Source organism: Lycorma delicatula, chromosome 1 (genome assembly GCF_047948215.1).
Source record: "Lycorma delicatula isolate Av1 chromosome 1, ASM4794821v1, whole genome shotgun sequence".
Classification (NCBI taxonomy): Eukaryota; Metazoa; Arthropoda; class Insecta; order Hemiptera; family Fulgoridae; genus Lycorma; species Lycorma delicatula.
In genome coordinates this window covers 271,992,889-272,013,062 of record NC_134455.1, presented here as the reverse complement: position 1 = coordinate 272,013,062, position 20,174 = coordinate 271,992,889, and the positions used below count along the sequence as shown (strand labels likewise).

The window sequence follows — 20,174 nt, the reverse complement described above, 5'->3', positions numbered from 1 at the left end:
TAACAGAAGGAAGAAAATATTTTCCAATAATTTGTCCACTCAAATATGCAAAGTTCATTGCTTACACACCAGTGTTCATGAAAAAGTTGTCTTCTCTCTTGAAAAACTTTTGTGATCCAATAGACACCTTGCATTAACAAAATATGTTTGAAATACAAATTTCAACGTGTATTAAAATATAATAGTCTGTGAAATCCATAACAAAAACTTTTGTGTTATAATCCATTATCAAAAACATTTAGGCAACCTGAAAAGAGAAACTCACACCAGAATTTCAACAGAAAGCGATGATTGAAATGGTTTTTCACTCTCTACTTTCCAAAGCTGAACATATTGCTGAATATCAGGCCCAGTAAAATATAGGTGACATTTTACACTTTCACTTTATTCACCAGTACATAATAGGATAAGTATAGTGAACATCATTACTCACAGTGAAATCTAATCAATTTATATGCAAATTGCCTTATAGGAGCCACAGTCTACGGACAACGATGGCTTGTGAGCAAAAAATTAATGTATCCTTTTCTGCATAGAAACAATTCATTATATACATAACCTCTATTCAGTGAGGGATAACCAAAGAGACACAGTATGTTTTGAGAAAATCAGAGGGTATGGGATTGGGAAGCGATTATGAAGGAAAAAATAATAAAACACATCATCATTCAAGTGGCGATCTAAAGTTTTATACATTTTATTAACATCACAGTTTTATTTTCAAACAAACAATATTAATAAACAATTCAAAATTATAATCTAATTTAGATTTATATAAATGCAGTTTAATCGTTAAAAATTAACCAGTCAATGACAAAAAGAGATAGTCCATAATAAAAATAAATATAAAAAAGATAAAGAGATAATAACACCATACACATTTTAACATCATTACAACTGATAACTATCTGTGATAACCAATATAAGAGCCACAACTGGAAGGTAAAAATATGTTCTTTGAAAACAAACCATGTAACCATGCCAGTATAATAAATAAATATTAAGTTACAATTCAGTTTTTACATTTTTCTAAACAAAAACATCAGTTGATACCAGTCATTAAAAACAAGGATTTAATAGACTTTGATTTTCAAACCAAAAACTGAACACACTCCCAACAGTCAAAACGAAGTTTGGTCTACAACATAGAGTTCCCATTAGTGTTGAATTAATAGAAGAGCAAGCTTAGAGATAGGTCGAATTAGAGTAGAAGTAGCAGTTTTAAATGTAATCACTCGAGTGAGCCAAGCCTTCCCAGGGTGGAAAGCAAGAACATGAGAGAGTGGCCATTTTGAAGGAGAAAACTGCTCATCTGTGAGTAGAACCAAGGAGCCAACTGAGAAGTTATGAGTGGGATGGTACCACTTGGAGATGGTCTGTTTCTGCTGAAGATAACTAGATGACCAGACCTTCTAGAATAACTGTAGACGTTATTAAATGAGCTGCCATCAAGTAAGTCTAGAGATTGATAGAAGCTGTCTGAATTGCGAGTGATGGGATAAACAACTGCAGCCATGGCCGCTTTGGATGTGTCAGAAACTATGGAGTTCTGGAGATGACGAATAAGTAAGTCCGAGCCATTGAGGAATTTTAATGTCCACAAGTTGAGCCAAATTAGCCTGGAAGTTTTTCCACAGAGTGCCATCATTGAGTAACAAGAGACAACAGAGCTGCATGTTCCTGAGTTATGCAAGAAAATAGACATTTTAATTGTTGATCAGCTACAATGAAGATGGTCCCAAAATCAGAAGATCTGGAAGCGACCTCGACACGAGATGAACCACCAGAATGCTGAAATGAACCTGTCGGTAGAGTAGTCTGACATTAGCTCGAAGAGAACCACTAACGTGAACATACAGTTAAAGATGAAAGAGGGAACTAGCACGTGGAAACCAAGAATCCAGCAGCAATGATGAAGCTGAGGTAGAGTGAGCTGCATTCCTCCATGGAGAGTCTGAAGATGAGCATTCTAGATAAGCAGATGAGAGAGTCAAACGTGACAAGGCAATATGATGACATCAACAAACGTGGTGAGGCGGGTGAGCAGATTCTATTTTTATTGTTTATGGTCTTGAGCGAGAAGCTTGATAAGCTTTATGGTCTTGGTAGTAGCGAAATGAGAGGCTTGAGTGAAGCTTGATAAGAGCTGAGCGGCCTCGAGGTCAACCATTATTATCGGCAAGAGCAGAGAGGAGCCGGGAAAGTGCAGCAACCATGCAAGAACATGTTGACAGATGGCCATGTACGCAAGTACAAGATGGTCATAGTAAAGAGAAGATGAATATCGGTCTATGAAATCCCAATCTTGCAACAACCAAGAGGATGCTGGAAAGATCCCAAAGACCGCCTCAAAGGGTGTAGCTGGATCAAGATTAACATCAAGAATAAGCCAATGAGATGGGTTTCGAATGCACCAAGGAGAGCTGGACTACCAAAGAACAAACCGAGGATCCAAGCAAGAATTATCAAGGAGTCGGTCCATAGAAACACTGGCATATCAGGCTTCTTGAGCTGATGGAGTCTAATCTGAGCAATAGAAGGAGAGTTACAGAGAGCTGAACCTGATTCTCTGTGCAAGTGAAGGAATCCGGGATCCGCAAGATATAGTCCTTGGAGATGTGGCCATTGTGGAGCAGAGCAAACTGAGAAAGAGGGCAGAAAGGAAGTGACCTTGTTGAGAGTGAACGCTGAGCAGATAAGCATGAAGTCCAAGAAGTGATATTGAAGAGCGAGCTGAACCAGATCAGATGAGCACCCAGAAGAGAAAACCGAGAAAGAAGGCAAAGAGGAAGTGAACTGGTTAAGAGAATGCTGAACAGATGAGAGAAGTCCAAGAAGCAGGATTGAAGAGTGAGCAGGACCATCAGATGAACACCCAAAAGAGACACCACCAACTCCAGCGATCAACACCAAGGACTGCATATGAGGAAGATTCAGGCGTTTAGCAAGCTGTTGAGAAATTAGAGAAAGTTCTGAACCAGAGTCTAGTAAAATTCTTACCTGGTGATGGGAGCTGTCGACAGTGATAAGTAAGCCCAAACAGGTGGCGAAGAGCACTCCCAGTCTAGAACTGGAATCCTGGAGGGAGTTGTAGTGAACAGAGATTAATCCCCAGGCAATATTAAACAAGTCATCTGTGATCGGGAGGTGGTTGATCAACTGAGCAGCCTCACCCTTGAGGCTGGCTTTTAAGTACTGCACCTTTACAACTCTGGGCAATTCCATGTTGTAGCCCACTAATGCATTAAAAAGATCCCAGAAAGAGAGCTATCCTGAGAACTGAGGCAGAGCGATGTCTGGAAGAGTGTCTCTAATCACTGGGTTGTTGATCTGAGTAGCTGTAGAGTTATCTTGTAGAAACGATTCAGAGAGGTCAACAATCTCATGCTTATGTGTGAGAACTTGGACAAGTGAGGTCCGAGCAAGAGATTGACTGAGCATGTAGGTCTCATAGACCTTGTCCTTGACATTTGCATCCTCAGCAGCAGCTGGTTCCGTTGAGCAGAACTTCTCATGGGAGTCGTTGAATCGAGACCATGCAGGCTCCAGCAGATCTAATTTGGATTGGTATACCGATGCTTCTATGGTGAGAATGTTGACCAACTTTGTTTCATTGGCCAGAGACTCAATGAATGATGCCCAATTTTTGGAGCAAAACCCGACCAGTGAATGACGTAGTAAGTACATTAGTGCTGACGTGAATACACAAGTTGACAGGTAACTGTGTTCTATTTCTACTTGCACAATTACTTCCAACAAAATTCACAACCCAAATCCAGCCCGAAGGAACATAATGTTTTGAGAAGATCTAAGGGTCTGGAATTGGGTAGCGATTACAAAGGAAAAAATAATAAAAGCACATAATCATTCAACTGGCGATCTAAAGTTGTACACATTTTATTAACATCACATAGTTTTACGTTCTAACAAACAATATTAATAAACGATTCAAAATTATAATCTGATTTAGGTTTATTTAAATGCAGTGTTTAATCATTAAAAATATTATTAAAGAAAGGCTACCAGTAGTACTATTAAAGATTAAAGGCTAAAGTACTAATAAAGAAAGTTACCCAGTCAATGACAAAAAGAGATGGCCCATAATAAAAATAAATATAAAAAAGATTGTGAGATAATAACACCATAAATATTTTAACATCATTACAACTGATAACTATCTGCAATTATCAGTATAAGAGTCACAACTGAAAGTTAAAATATGTTCTTTGAAAACAAACCATGTAACCATGCCAGTACAATAAATATAAATTAACAGTTCCAATTCAGTTTTTACATTTTTCTAAAACAAGATCAACTGAAACCAGTCACTAAAAACAAGGATTTAACAGGCCTTGATTTTCAAACAAAAAACTGAACACAGTGCAAAAATTACATAGGAAATCAAGAGGCACACATTATTCCCAGAGTAATAAGCATTTTAATTCCAGGCTTATAAAGAAAAATAAGGAGTGAAAACATTCTCTGTTGCCTTCTTCAATGAGATGAATATATAACTGTTATATGTCACTTGTATTTTGATAAGCCAAGCCTATCAAGTGTTTTTTGTTTATGTAGCGATTGTCTTATAAACTTCTTCACTGCCATACTGAACCAAGTTCACGTTAACTTGTTTATACATGTTCTAAGTTATATGTTCAACCAGAGATATTTTGGGAAAAAATATTAGACACTGAATGCATAGTATTGCTTTTAACAAATTATCAGATGAAGATTATATTCCAGATTCACAGTCTGCATAATTAGAAAACATTTAATTCAGCATGCTTCAACGTTTACACACATGATTTTGTATTCTGATGTATCTGGTGAACAGAACTTCAATATTAAGCTGGTGTTAACTCTATTGAAATTATTTCAAAGCAGTGAAATACAAGCTGATGTCATTGATCACAAATTTATGGTTTCTGGTCGCAGCTGTTTGCCAAACGATAGGGAATTTGGAATTATTGAAAAAGTAATTTTAAAAAATGTATTTATTCTCCTGAGGTGTGGATTCATATTATTGAACAAGCAAAGTGCAAGCATCCTTCTTTCCAAGTACAAGAAATTCATTTTGATGAGTTTTTATCAACAAAACCAATTGAAGAAGCAATAACTTACTGAAAGAAAGACCTTGATGGGGAAAATTTCAGTTGGTTAAAAATGTATTGATTAAGAGTATTCAGGAGAGAAAATTCTTGCGTCACTTCAAACATTAAATGAACAAATGGAATTTATCATAAAGTTAATTTACAAAAACTATCACAACATGGAATACATTCATATTAATCAGCCTCAGTTGTATTTTCATTGTTGACCAGTCACACCAGCAAAGAAGGATATCATTGACCTTTTACACCACATACCAGTTGTGCATTATCCTTTCTATAAGAATCTTTCTGTTGAAATTAGTATTAGGTCTCAAAATGATATAGATGAAACAGAACCTTACATTAATGATGAATTTGTTTATGAGTAAAACACTTAATTTAATGACAGTTTATATTTTACTGTCATTATTGTTTTGATATTGTATTTAATAAAATAAACATTCATAATCTAATTAATAAAAATTATGGCAATATAAGTTGTGTTCCATTCTACTGCTCAACTTTCACTGTCAAAACGAACAAAGTCCAACAATCAGATATTTTATACTAATAAAACCAGAATGGTTTAATATTTTTAATTGTCGTCCATATACATATTTTAATCAGAAACTTCTTTGTAGCACAGCGTAAAAAATAAGTATGTAAACCATTAATGAATTAATTACAATGAAAAAACTTTGCAGGCTTTTTCCACAGAATAATGTAAAATGGACTTAGTTCACTTTGGTTGTGAACCCCTCAATAAAATTTAGCTAACAATGACATTTTATTCATAACATGCTAAAGTCAGTCATCAGCATGAACTTCCACAAAGCAATAAAATTTATTTTTAAATAATGTCAGAACAATTTGTCATTAAGTTTCATCATTAGTTAAATATAGATATATATGAATATTTCCTTAGTTCTCAGAGATATTTTTCAAAATTTTATTTTAAATAAGTATTTAAAGACTTACACATATTAACATATTAAGTTTGCAGCAACTAAACACAAATAACATAAGTGATAATAACCAAAAACCAAAAATAATTGTATATAAAATTATTTATTTACTTTCTTATTTAACAACAGGCTTTTGAAATGATAATAACAAATGTCAATGAATAATAATGAAATTTGTAGCATGTGAAAAATGTCATATCTAAAATAAAACTTCTGGATGAAAGGCAGAGATTCCAGGATGATAGGTGCTCCACTAATGAGAATCGCAATTATGTATATACAAAAAGTATGTCTAAAAGGTACCTGAACAAAATTAAATAAAAATACAGATTTAAAGATAAATGAATTTACTCACATCAGCCCTGTACATAGAACCCTTCTTTAGTTATACTCCTGTTGCAGCGCAGGTAGAGCCCAACAAATGCTCTGGAGAAATCACTTTGTGGGATTGCCTTCAACTGCTCAGTGCAAGCCCTTTGGATGGCCAGAATGTTGTTGGAAAAGTGGCCTTTCATCTTCAATTTATGTTTCAGGAACAGAAAATAGTCTGCTGGATAAGACAGTGATTTGATTTACGGCGTAATAACATGTTAAAAATGTTGCCATCTATGCCAAGGCATTGTTACAAGGGAGTCCAACTGCTCAGATCCCGGTACTTGCTTGGGCCGGATTCAGCAAATGCGACACATCAGGCGTTTCATTACTTCCAAATAGAATTTAGATTTTACGGTTTGACCAGTTACATGTGCACTTTCGCAACATTTTTGTCGTGAACAGCTGTTGACAGCCTCCCGCTTCATTTATCATCATCCAATGACTCTCTATCATTTTTAAACCACTTCCACGTTCGTGTATGTTATAGTACTAGATGTAGCTTCATCACCTAATGCCTGCGGTATCATACAATAAGTTTCAACGAAAGATTTTTAAAGTTGAACACAAAATTTTATCATGCATCTCTGTTTCATGTTGCTAGCTCACACAAGGTCACGTGAACACAATGTACACAGCCGAATGTAACTCAAGAATGGAGTAACAAAATGTGATGAAATTTTGTACACACACTTGTCAGACATTGTACTACATAGTTCCTTGGTTGTCCGAAAGATAGCGCTACTTGTATTGACTATAGAAATTTAGTTCGGTAACTTTTCAGACATACTGTGTAATATAAATTTATATGTATGAGTATATTATATACAATGTGCACAGGTTCTCATGTAAAATGCAACCCGACTATCATATTTATTGTTTGCCTTATGTCAGTAGGTATACTTAAATGAAAAAGTTATTAACAGATTTTATTATAAAATTTTATATCTTAAATTTTAGAGTAAATGCTGAAAGTGGCTGCAATCTTACTGAATACACACTTCCTCCCTTTTCACTGTGTTTTCTGCAACTGTTGTAAGAGTTTGTGTTAGGGTATTGATTGAGAGCTTTATTAAACCATTTTGGTTATTTTATATTTATATGTCATGGACAAACCCTTAAACAATGTGTTTTCTGCAACTGTTGTAAGAGTTTGTGTTAGGGTATTGATTTAGAGCTTTATTAAACCATTTTGGTTATTTTATATTTATATGTCATGGACAAACCCTTAAACAATAAACCTTAATACTAAATAATTTTTTACTAAATAAAGTGCTCAAAAAAAAAAATTCAACACATTAACAAAGATTAATTCAATTCTCAGTTTGCATACTACGATTATTCAATATTGATTCTCACATAATTACTACATGTTCTTCTAAATTTTATTATACTACCGTCATCTTTTACTTCTCTTGGTATACTGTTAAATAATTTAAACCCATTAAGTACTTAATACATCTTCTACAATATTGTCCTTCGGTTCTTCTAGTATTCACGTTTTGCTGCAGTGGATCTTTTCTTTGAGGTAACCCTGAAGCAAAAATGCAGCATTCTCAAATCTGAAAATTTGACATTTGATAGCCATAAGCCATGATCAATGATGTGATCACCAAAAAAATACATTAGTTGAATTTGTTTAGTGTAATGTTCTAATATCTTGTTGTAACCCAACAGTATCAATTTTCTTCTTCCAAAAGTGCAATAAATTACAATGAAATATTTTGATATTGTTCAGCATTAATGGCATTTTTTTTTTAAAAATAGGATGAAGAATTTTTTTGCAATATTGTACACCAAATGCCCATCTTCTGCAAGTGTAGCAGTTTTTCATGAATAGCAGGTAGATTTTGTGCACTCCAGATCCTACAGTTTTAATGTTTGTAGAGCCATCCAAATGGAATCTTGCCTCGTCAGTGAAAAATCAAGAGTCCATAATATGAATCCTCTTCTGCATAAATCAACCAAACCAATGACAATATTCTAACCATTTTTCTTGTTGGAATCAACAAGTTAATTAAATATTAGAATTCGATATGGTTGTAGTTTATTTTATCGCCTGATAAATAACTAATTTCAGCAAATTCATTTCAGCTGACAAGTGTCTAACTGATACTTTGGTGAGGCAGTTAATCACTAATTTTTTTTTCACTAAACACAGAAACTGTATTTGCATTCAATACAATCTTCAATATTTTGTGTTCCTTATTATTAACAGAATCTCTCTGAATTTAGTCACTAACCTTAATACTGATGTCTTATTACTGGTCTATTATGATACTTGTGGGGAAAAGATTCTTGCTATAAAGTCATTGATTGTGAGCGGACGTATGTTCCTCTTGTGAAAATCATCTTCTCACTAATAATGCATGAAGCATTCTGATATTCAGTAGTAGTCTACTAAGATGGCACAATAGTCAGATGTTGGACTAATCCTTTTAAGTAAACTAATCCTTTTAAGTAAAATGTGGGGGAGTAAGGAAGTCAATTCAAATTTTACAGAAAGCTGACTGACATATTGCATTTTATATAAAAATCCTATATATAATAAATATAATCCTTGTAAGAATGATTAAATTATTATAATTATATAGTTATTTTTATTGTATTATTCTGACACACCAAGACTAATCAATCTTCCATCAAATTACCAAGCATTATTAAATGTAGAATTACAAGAATGAGTTTCCAAGAAAACTGTAAATTATCCTAATTGTTTTTTAAAGCATTTATGAAATTTTTGCCATGCAACTTTTAACAGTACCTGCATAACAGAATAAACATGATCATGACCTCCTAGAATTAGGTCTATTTCAGCAGCATTTTCAGCTAATTTAATGTCATTCGGCATTCGCATATGAGTCAATGCAATCACATAGTCACAGCCCTGAAAAAAAAAGTTTATATTACACATAGCAAAGTAATTTGTATTAATATAATTAACCAACCCACTAAGCTGCCAGAGTCAAACCAGTTGATATCTTGGCTAATGAGGGTAAGGAAAGCCACAATTCCAAGGTAAATAATCTATTGACGTCAGAATGGAAGCAGGAGATATCCGGATTTTGGGACTGATGATATAATGAACCACATCCTCTGTCTGTCCCTGATATGAGGTTTAACATTCACAAGCTGTTAGGAAGTGAGAGAATACATTCCTTTCTGGATCTCTGTGTTAACTGGATGATCCGTGAGAAGTGGTCTATAGTGGCTGATTTTCTTCGTGCCCTTGCAGTGTGTAGGTCTGCAGAGGGAATTTAATCAAGGTACTTGATCATGGTAGGATTCCGGGTAGCTAGGGTTCCAGTTTAGGTATTGGATTGGTTGGAGGTAGGTGCATTGGCATCGTGCCACGGTTATATTGGTATTGTTTGTGATTTGATTTGGGGCTCCCACTGGTAGGGGCGGCCGCAACGCCAGGGTATGTTAACCTGTGCGACCAGGAGCGTAGCTTCCCTCCGCCAGTGGCGGTCCTGATCATGGCTTGGTAATGCCACACAAGACACCAAGATGGGACCGGGTGGGGTTGTAGGGTTTGTCCCGGCTCCTGCGCGGACCAGAATGAGGTTACATTCCCCTTGTTAGGTGACCTAAATTGGTCTACTTATTTGAGTGTAGGTCTGAATTTCTATGTTACATAAGACATAATTTTGACTGGAATGAGTGTAGCACTGATTTAACTTTAAACTCGTTTGTTTTCTGAGGCATTCATAGTCACGAACGGAGCTGTCAAATTTGGACTAGGGGCAGGGTTCACGCTTCTGCGATTTCAGTCAGTTAGTTTGGGGGAATCATGTTAGGTTGGATGTGAAGATGTCATTTGAAGCCTACATGAAGGCGAAATTTGATATGTATTTTACTGATGCAAATGTCTGCCAAGGCATTTACATAGGTGGCATTCGAACCAAGGCCTGGCTGATGACTGTGAGATGTAATCAGTTAAGAGTGTCTAAAGATGACCTCCAGTAAAGTCCCCCAGGGCTCTGAACGGAAGTGGTAGTGTGGCAACCAGTAAAATCACAAGGTGGGTGTCTTCCCCCTACGGGGTTGGGACTACCTTCTAGTACTTCTATATACTGCTAAGCCAGTTTGATTAGAAGCTATCGTCAGGCATTACTTCAGAGGATGAATGAGGATGATATGAATGGATGTAAATGAAATATAGTCTTATACAGTTTTTCATGATTCCTGAGATGTGTGATTAATTGAAACTCACCATTAAAAGTTAACTCATCATCACAAATCAGCTGATTTCAAAATCGCCAAGTTCTAAGATTCAAATCCTAGTAAAGGCAGCTTCCGTACACTAAAGTTTTCTTTAGTCTACTTTCCTTATTTATCTATTTTTATAAATAACTATTGTTTTTATTACAATATGAAATTTTATTGTATTCATATATTTCTTTACATACAATTATTATATTTTGACAATACTTTTAATAATTTATGCATTAATTGACAAGAACAAATGTAAAAGAAATTAGTCAGAAGATATTCTTCAATTATTGAACGGTATATGACAGGAGAAAAAGTACCACTGAAATTTTTAATTATATGTACAATTCAGGTGACAGCTATTTAAGCTCCATACTTTGTTCCTGAAATGTTGACTGACAACAAGATGAAAATTTATTGATACAGATTACAAAAGTTGAGAGGGAATAAATTTCTGACACAAGTATACAGAATTCATAAGATATGAATGAAGTCCTACAAATAGTTGAGCCCATGCTATTAGAAAGAAATGAAATTTCCTGGAATATGTTTTAAATTCTTTCTATAACAAAAATCCCAGCAAAAAACATTGTCTATATGAAACCTGAGCCAACAGCTAATTATAATAAATTTATGAACTTACAGACTAATTCAAACTTCTTGAGGAAGAAATTTTAGAAGTAATTTTACACACTAATGAGATGTTATGTTATTGCAAAAATTATTTTAAATCTGGTGTCCCTACTTTTCAGAATATAACTTCAATAGAACAGGATGCAAAATTTCATTAATGGGATCAATAATATTAGCTACTGCTCTAAAAAGTAATCATTTAGCACCTGAATTGTTAAATTGTTCATTTTCTGAGTAATGATATTAGAAAGCAGATTTAGATTTATTCTAGGTTATATAAATATTTATTAAAAAAAAGACTGTTTTGCAAATAGGAAAACGTTAAAACCAAGTTTACTTCAATTTCATTAATTTAGGAAAAGTTCCATCAAAACTTCAAGCCTTGTTTATAGGTAAGTATTACCATAAATAAAGAACAACATATAGTGATCATTCATATTTCTGAATTTATATCAAGCCAAATCCCAAGATGTCCAGCACGAAACTTGCAATAATGTGCAATAACACAACGAAGTACATGGTTAATTTCATACTTAATTTAAAGAAAAGTACTGTAACAAATAGAATGCCATGAACAGATTATTTTGTAAATTGATTAGTTCAATCAATAAAGGTAACATAAAGATAATAAATGTTATATTGATAATTGTATATGCAATATGCCATTAGTCAATATTTCACTAAAAAAATGAAAAAAACTGAATGGAATTGAAACATTAACATGAAATAAAAGGTAACTGCCACACAAATTTACAAATATAAATTACAAGAAATAAAAAATTTACTGCAGTTTCATAAGAAACTTAGAAATAATAAACACATTTATTATATCATCTGCTCACCTTTATGTATGCATGCATGCACAATTAAGTTACATAACACTGCACAATTAAGTTACATAAAGCAGATAATGAGTTTGTTACATTAACACAAATTAAGTTTGCTCTGCTACAATAAAAAAAAAACTGCAAGTACATAAGTACATATACAAGAATCTCCTTTGGTATATTAAAACCATGCACTATATGTAATACCCTTTAAATATATTTCCATAGAGAATAACACCCAACAACCATTGGTATACCAAAGACAATAGGACTAATAATCTACTTTTATTATAACTGAAATAAACAAACATACTTCATGAAACTGAAATTTGCAAATACAAATAAGCAATAATACTTTTAAAAATTAAAAAAAAAAATATTTAAAATAAATTTATAAATCATTTAACATACTTTATTTCAAATCAGGTCAGCAGCAGCAATCTAGCTTTTGTTTTTATAAGAAAAAAAACCACTCGTTAACTATGTAGTATTTTGAAAACATAAGCAACATTTCAACTTTTAGCATTCAAGAATGATAAACATCATAATCTAAAATTCTCATAAACAATACAAACAAAAAAAGTAAAACAGACTCTTCTTATTAAAACAAAATTTATAGTACTCTACAAAATTTATAATATGATTGCTAAGACTAAAAAATATGATTGTAGTCTTCTCTAATGATGATACTCTCATCAATTCAAATAACACCAAAAGCAAGATGAAATGTTAAATATGAAATAAGATTGATACTTAAGAATTTTATTCTTATACAAAGAGTTATTTGAACTCTTACAATAAATACATCTGTGTCAAAATTAAATAAATAATATTCAAAATCATTTTAAATTTTAAACAAATATATATTTAGAAAAAAGACACTTTTGGGATAAAAGCCACTCATAGCTGTTAACTAATAATTACTAAATTGTAAGGCCCAATTATATTTAACAATTTTTTACAAGGACTGACAGAATACTAATAACATTTTATATAAATTTTTGGGAATATATAGCTTACATATATTCAAAAACTTTCATCACCAATTCAAAGCAGAGTTAAAGACATAATATTTCAAGTGATTTGACCAAAAGTGTTAAAACCTGAATTGTACTATAAGGAAAACTAAGCGATGGTTACTTTGATTCTTCTTTAGAATGATAAAACTGCAGCTATAAATTCCTATAAAATGTATGCTCATAATTATTCTAAAATGAATTAAAATTCAAGACCATTATTATTATCATGTGTAAGATTTATACTTAAATTGCAACAACAATAATAAGAGAATGGCTAGTGAATTCCTATACTGAGTAGTAACTTATTAAAAGTTATTTCATAAAATTCTAGGAAATAAAACCCAGATATAATCATAGATTCAACAATAAATAAACAAAAACCAAATATCTGAATGTTTCCTTTCAAAGTAAGTTTACTTTTTATGGCCCTTTGTGCTAAAAAAAAAAAAAAGGATTGCTGTGATATGTTTTAGATATAGTTTTGCATGTTATGTAATACAGCAAACAAACAAAAAATAAATTACACAAACTGAATTACTATTGAATACATATTTCAACAAAAAGATTTTTTTTGAAAACTTACATTTATTAAGAACTTACATAAGAAAATCTATAATTTAAAGCAGGTTTCAGTTTACTTACTACAAATGATTTGCTATGTATTGATTCTTCAAAATAAAATAATGGGACTTCTTGTTAATGAAGTACTTACAAAGTTCATATTAGTGCTTTTTTAGGTAAAAAAAAGCATTTAATATAGATGATAAACAAATAATTACTGCAGAAGTTCTTACAAACATTATTTTTTTATAAACTTTTTTTTCTTAACTAAAACTATTCATTAGCGCACGTGCATATGTACACGCACACATGCATGTGCACTCACACACAAAAAAATCTTTATTGGGCAAAAGTATTGGGAAAATCCTTTTGCCAAAATTATTGTCATACTTTTGCCTTCATATTACCAGAAGTACAGCAAATATTTATTATCTGGAAACTTGGCTTCAGTTTTATTTATTTATTAACTTTCAACCATTTCACTGGGCATCTGCATGTGTAAATACATGTATATCATCAGCACTGTATTGTTTACTTGTTGCACTCTTTTCAGATGAAGTAAATAATCTTTTTTTTTAATTTTATTAATTTATCAGGGGAAAATCAATTTATTGAAATTTTTATATTTCCTATGTAATTATTCTATCTATATATTAACAAATAGAATAAATTAAATTCAACCCTAATTAAATCTGCAAGGACATATTGACAATAATTCAAGGGACGTTCAATAATTAATGAGACATGCTGATGTAGAGAAAAAATGGTTCAATCAAATGACAATGTATCTTTTTGACGGTCAAGTTGATAACCTTGGGAACACATTTAATCAGCTGTTCGATCATAATTAATCTAAATATAATCTCTTTTTTTTATTTCAGAATGTCTCTGATTGAAACATGTATTCCAGGAGAGCAACATTCAGTGATAAACTCTCAGGTGTGAAACCAGCAGAAATTTACTCAAGAATGTTAAAACAGTATGGTGAAAAGTGTTTAAACTGCAATAACTAAATAAGTGGGTGGAACAGTTTAATTTGGGCAGAACAAGTGTAACTGATTTCCATTGCTCTGAAAGACCAGTTAAAGTTTCAAATACCACACTGCAAAATTGCATAAATGATTTTATTAACGATAGATAGGAGTCAAAATTTCCCAAATTGCTAGTTTGTGTAATATTAATGTTGAAACCGCCCATTCAAGCATTCATGAATTATCACAAAACGTGTTTGAGATAGGTTCCAAGACAATTGACACAAGCCCATAAAGACACTCAGATTCGCATTTGTTCAGGACCCATTTGTTCAAGAACAGTTTGAAGCGGAAGATAAAGACTTTCTAGGTCATATAATAACCTGTGATGAAATGGGATACACAATTTCACGCCCAAATTCAAATGGCAGAGTTTTGAGTGGAAACATCCAGAGTCATCCACCAAAAAAAAATTCAAAACTTATACATCAGCCAGTAGTTGACAGTCTTCTGAGACTTGCAAGCCCCAATTTTTAGTAACTATTTAGAAGAACAACGTACCATGAACAGCGAGTTCTATTCTAACATGTTCATCAGAAAGTGAAATCTGTAATAAGGCAAAAATGTCAGAGCACTCACTCAAAAGGTGTGTTCTCTTGCACGACAACGAGCACCCTCACATCGCTAAGAAATGGAAGAAATGCTCAAGAAGTTGGGTTGAAAGGTGTTGCCACATCCTCCTTACAGCCCAGACCTTGCCCCATCCAACTTTCATTTGTTCAGCCTGCTCTAAGACTTTTTACAAGGCAAGAAGTTTGACAACAAAGCAATCAAAATAGCAGTAGACAAATGGTTCAAACAGCAAGGTAAATACTTCTATGCTGAAGGAATCAGAAAGCTCACAGACTGGTGGGACAAGTGTCTAAATGTAGCTAGAGACTATGTTGAAAAGTACAGTAAATTTCATTGTCACTGAATAAATTATTTTTCTCTACATCAATTTGTCTCATTAATTATTGATGTCTCTAATATTATCACTTTGTTTTAAAAAATTTTGATTTCAGATTTTTTTTCCCAAAAGATGAAATATGTTTAAAGTATACAAGCACAAACAGAACATTGTGCAAACTTTAAAAAAAAGAAGTGCATAAAATTGTCCATTTACCTACCCCCATGTACAATTAATTCTACTATATGCATTATTTAATTTTAAACAATTAACATCTCAAAAAGTCACTAATAAATACACAGATTATCTGTTATGTGATGTAATGTATGTAACACAATATAACTGTCAATGCATTTAATACATTAATACTTTAATATATTGCTAAAGGAAACATATTAAAGCACCTCACCTCTTGCTTCAGTTGAGCACCAAGTTTGCTACCCACTTCAACAAAGTCTAAAAATGTTACCTCATCTGGGTTAATTGTAGATAAAGTATCTAACCACTCATGTTCAACAAGACCAACCTGGAATTTAAAAAGTAGTCACTATATAAAACAAATAATTTATGAGAAATGATCTTAAACAAAATAACTAGAAGGCTGTTTAAATTCATAAGATGGAGCCATTCATCTTCTTGAAAACTCAATAAAAATAATTTTGCCTCTGCCATTTGTCCTCATGCTTTCATAAAATATTCAACAACTTTCATAATTCTTTTTCCCTCAAAAAACAACTCACCTTATTAAACAGATAGTGATTACAATGCGAGTAGATCTAGAAACTCTTTTTGAGGGTCATGCCCTTTCTTGATGGAGCAAAGGTTATTTGGTATTTAATCAATCAGGATACATTAATATAAGAAAATTAATAATAAGAACCTTGAAGCTTATAACATTTTTAAAAACTTTAGAGGAAACATTTTTGGAGAATGTGAAAAAATATTATTGACACATAGAAGACAAAAATTCTATAGTAATAGTCATGCCAATATTTATGCACGAATACATGTATTATTTTGCATGAATTCTGTTACATGTTGTATACTTTTTTAATTTTATATTGTTCAATTTTTTCATGCAATTTTATTTTACTTCCAATTTGATAAATTTTAAACGATTTTGAATCTCTGCAGTCTGGAAAAATAGTTTTACCATCGACCATTTTAAAGTCGGTTGATGTAGCAAATTAACATCTAAATGCACAATTGCTGAAAATTATTTTTACTGACTGAGCAGACAAAATTTCCTTCACTCCATGGGCTGATTGCAAAATATTGAGTTGATTTTTACCCTTCTTAAAATCTTTTGTTTCATTCTGCCTTGCTAATTTTTTTAAGGAAAATTTATTATTTACAATTTAAATTAAATTATAATTAAATTAAATGTTAAAATATGTTTTAATTTAACTGAGATTATGTAAATGATTTAAATAATTACATATGCAACATATAACTATGCAAACTAGTATTTATACTTTTTTCTTTAGTGGTTTAAATTATTAATTTCACCAGCAATCTTGGAAGCTTTCTTGAAAAGATTAATATAAATTTAAAAAAATAAAAGGTTTGTGAATCTATTTATTAAAATTATCATTATTGTAATCTATACTATTATATAAAGCGGAAGAGTTTTTTTTTGTTCGGGATAAACAAAAAAGTGACCTGATCAATAGCAACCAAATTTTTACCCATGTTTCTCGGCATAACTGAAGTTTGTAGATATATTTCATCCAGAAAAACATTAAAAACAACAGTAAAAAAAAGAAATTAAAAAGATAATGTTTTACTGCCTCCATATGTATATACTCTCTACTAGGCAGCAGACATGTTACGCTCAGGCAACAAATTTTTATAATATATATTGGCCCTCTGCTAGGTGGCAGACATGTTGCACTAAACTCAATGTACTAAATCACAAGAGCGTAAGCTGCCGATAATTGTTAATTATTGAATATAAGATAATTTTAGTTCGTTTCTATGATATAAATATAGTAGTTACGTTAATGCAGTTGTAATTGATTTCTCAGGTAATATGATATATTGGTTCTGTGATGGCGATAGATATCTGATTATTCAAATTTATTTATTTATTTATTTACTTATCTATCTATTTTGGAGGTATTTGTTGACTGATAAATGTTTGATTGAAATTTATAAAATTAAATAAATAAAATTAATAAATACAAGTGAGCCAATGTCAATACAAGAGCATCAGTGTAGCATTATCAGAAATACCTGCTACACCATAAATGGTGAACGAACTGCACATTCCACTTTTAAATTACCATTAAATGTTGCATATGGGCAAGAAACTGTTTGTTCTATTTGTAAAAATGGTCCACTTGGACAAATTTTACAACATGCTAATGTTATAGTGTGGGATGAATGCACAATGAGTCATTGAGCTCATACAGCCTTTGATCGAAACCTTCGAGATATTAGATCATGCAGTAAATTAATGGGTGGTATATAACTGACACATTTGCTGGAGACTTTCAGCAAACATTGCCTGTCATCACAAGAGGAACTACGGCTGATGTTCAGGCATGCCTTAAATCATCACTCTTATGGAAATTTGTCCTCACTATTAACTTATGAACTAATATGCAAGTTCACCTTGGGTGTGGCGATGCTAACTTTTCCTAACAACTACTAAACACTGAAAATGGGACTCTTCCTCACAACGATGGTTACATTCCTGTCAATGAAAACACTGATACCATTGTGCATACAATGGATGATCTCATTTCCAGTATTTATCCAGAAATTAGTAAGCTTTTACAAAAACAGTATGAATAAGTTTGCAAAAGATCTATCATATATCCTCAAAATATTTCTGCATTTGAAATTAATAATATGATTTAAAAAAAGTTGAAGGGCAAGGTAAGGAATATCGATCTGTAGATTCTGTAATCAATACTGAAGATGCAGTCCACTATTCACCAGAATTTTTAAATTCGCTTAATCCTGTAGGTTTTCCAGCTCTGGACTCTCCAGAACTGGTAATTCAGAAAGTCAATACATTCTGCTACCAGAAAATCAAAACACCGCAAATAATATCATATACCAGGAAGTTTTATCAATTTAATACTGTTAAGAATGGGTTAGCTACATTATAATCTCAGGGAAGCCGAGACGGGGATGCTAAATACTGTATATATGTATAACATGTTGTGAGTGATCAACGCCCAGCAAAAACTACTAAAGATAAATTTATGAAAATTTGTATACACTTTCTCCTTATAGTGTGAGTGCATACTAAGAAAATCCACTTTGAAATTTTGAGTTTAAAAAATTAAAATAGCGTAACAATGAATTTTTTTTTTATTTCTCGGTAACAGACGTAGGTACCAACTTAATTTTTGGTGTGTGTAATCTTAATATTAATATCTAAAAATTGATTTGTACATTTTTTGAAATTCAGAGAAGAAAAGTGTTAAAATGGATTATTGATTTTTTTAATTTCTCTGTAGCAAGTAAAGAAATCAATCAACCTGACTTTTGGTGAGTGTATAATCTTCATGTCAATAAACCACTTTCTAGATTTTTGAAATCTGACCTTGAAGGGGGATGAAGAAAGGTAAAAAAAAAAAACTTTGAACAATGATTGTAAATTTTCCCAATCCCAAATATAATAAACTAGATTGTCAGTAGATTTGAACTTGCAAATACTCTTCAGATAAATATTTAAAAACCATTTTAGAGTTTTTTAAATTTTGATTATTTAAGGGGTGCAAAAGTATATGGTACTGTGGCTCAACCAACACAGCCACTGCCACCATAACTGTATGTATGACTAGGCTGCACCTATCTCTGGTTGATTAAAGAACAAAAAATATTAGAATTGACCGCTACAGGGAAGCGCAAGTAACCATATAGCACAGGCAAATGCGATCGGGAGGTAGTATGTATCTTATATATATATATATATATATATATATAAGAAAAAAGTTTACATTTAAAGTCAAAATAATAGATAATAATACCTCGTTCCTCCATCTATTCCAATAGGTTAGCATTACACAAGCACTTCCACTATATATAAATTGTAAAACATTTTTTAATCACTTGGACTAATTCTGAATGCCAGAAAGAATGCCTAACTTTCCTATAGTGCAGTACCAGTAGTTGTCTATTTTTTCATTTAGTGTCTAAATTTTGTTAAAAAAATAACGTACCTCATCATAGATATAGTGGTCATCTGTCAGAGTTACATAATGAGTGTGCATGACATTCATCAGTCGCTTTTATCTTCTACAGGAAAGTCACTCAAAAAATTTTCTCAACATATTGTACTTTCAATCAGGATTGTTCACAAGGATAAAAAAGAACTCAAGGACACCCATATCAAATTTGGGTAGTACAAGAACTTGAATAACTTGACTAACAAAAGACTTTAGTACTGAAGGTGGTTCAAATGTTTCAATTTGGTTTGTGAGCATGTTTTGACAACATTTTTTATTGATGAAGCATGGTTTCATCTTTCTGGATACATTAACAGCCAAAACAATAGAATTTGGAGTTCTGAAAATCCTCATATTTATTGCAAAGTTCACTGCTCAAAAAGTTAGT

At 32.2% G+C, this 20,174-nt stretch overlaps 1 protein-coding gene across 6 annotated transcripts in view; it reads right to left on the bottom strand.

Annotated features, from left to right (window-relative positions):
- LOC142331669 (mannosylglucosyl-3-phosphoglycerate phosphatase) overlaps positions 1 to 20,174 on the bottom strand; it is a 113,094-nt gene that overhangs the window by 44,459 nt on the left and 48,461 nt on the right. For all 6 annotated transcript variants that reach the window (XM_075377709.1, XM_075377703.1, XM_075377736.1 and 3 more), the window contains 2 exons: positions 16,012 to 16,128; positions 9,192 to 9,314 (listed from right to left, as the gene is read on the bottom strand). In XM_075377709.1, coding sequence (XP_075233824.1) covers positions 9,192 to 9,314; positions 16,012 to 16,128 — 240 coding nt within the window. The remainder of the gene's footprint in view (positions 1 to 9,191; positions 9,315 to 16,011; positions 16,129 to 20,174) is intronic.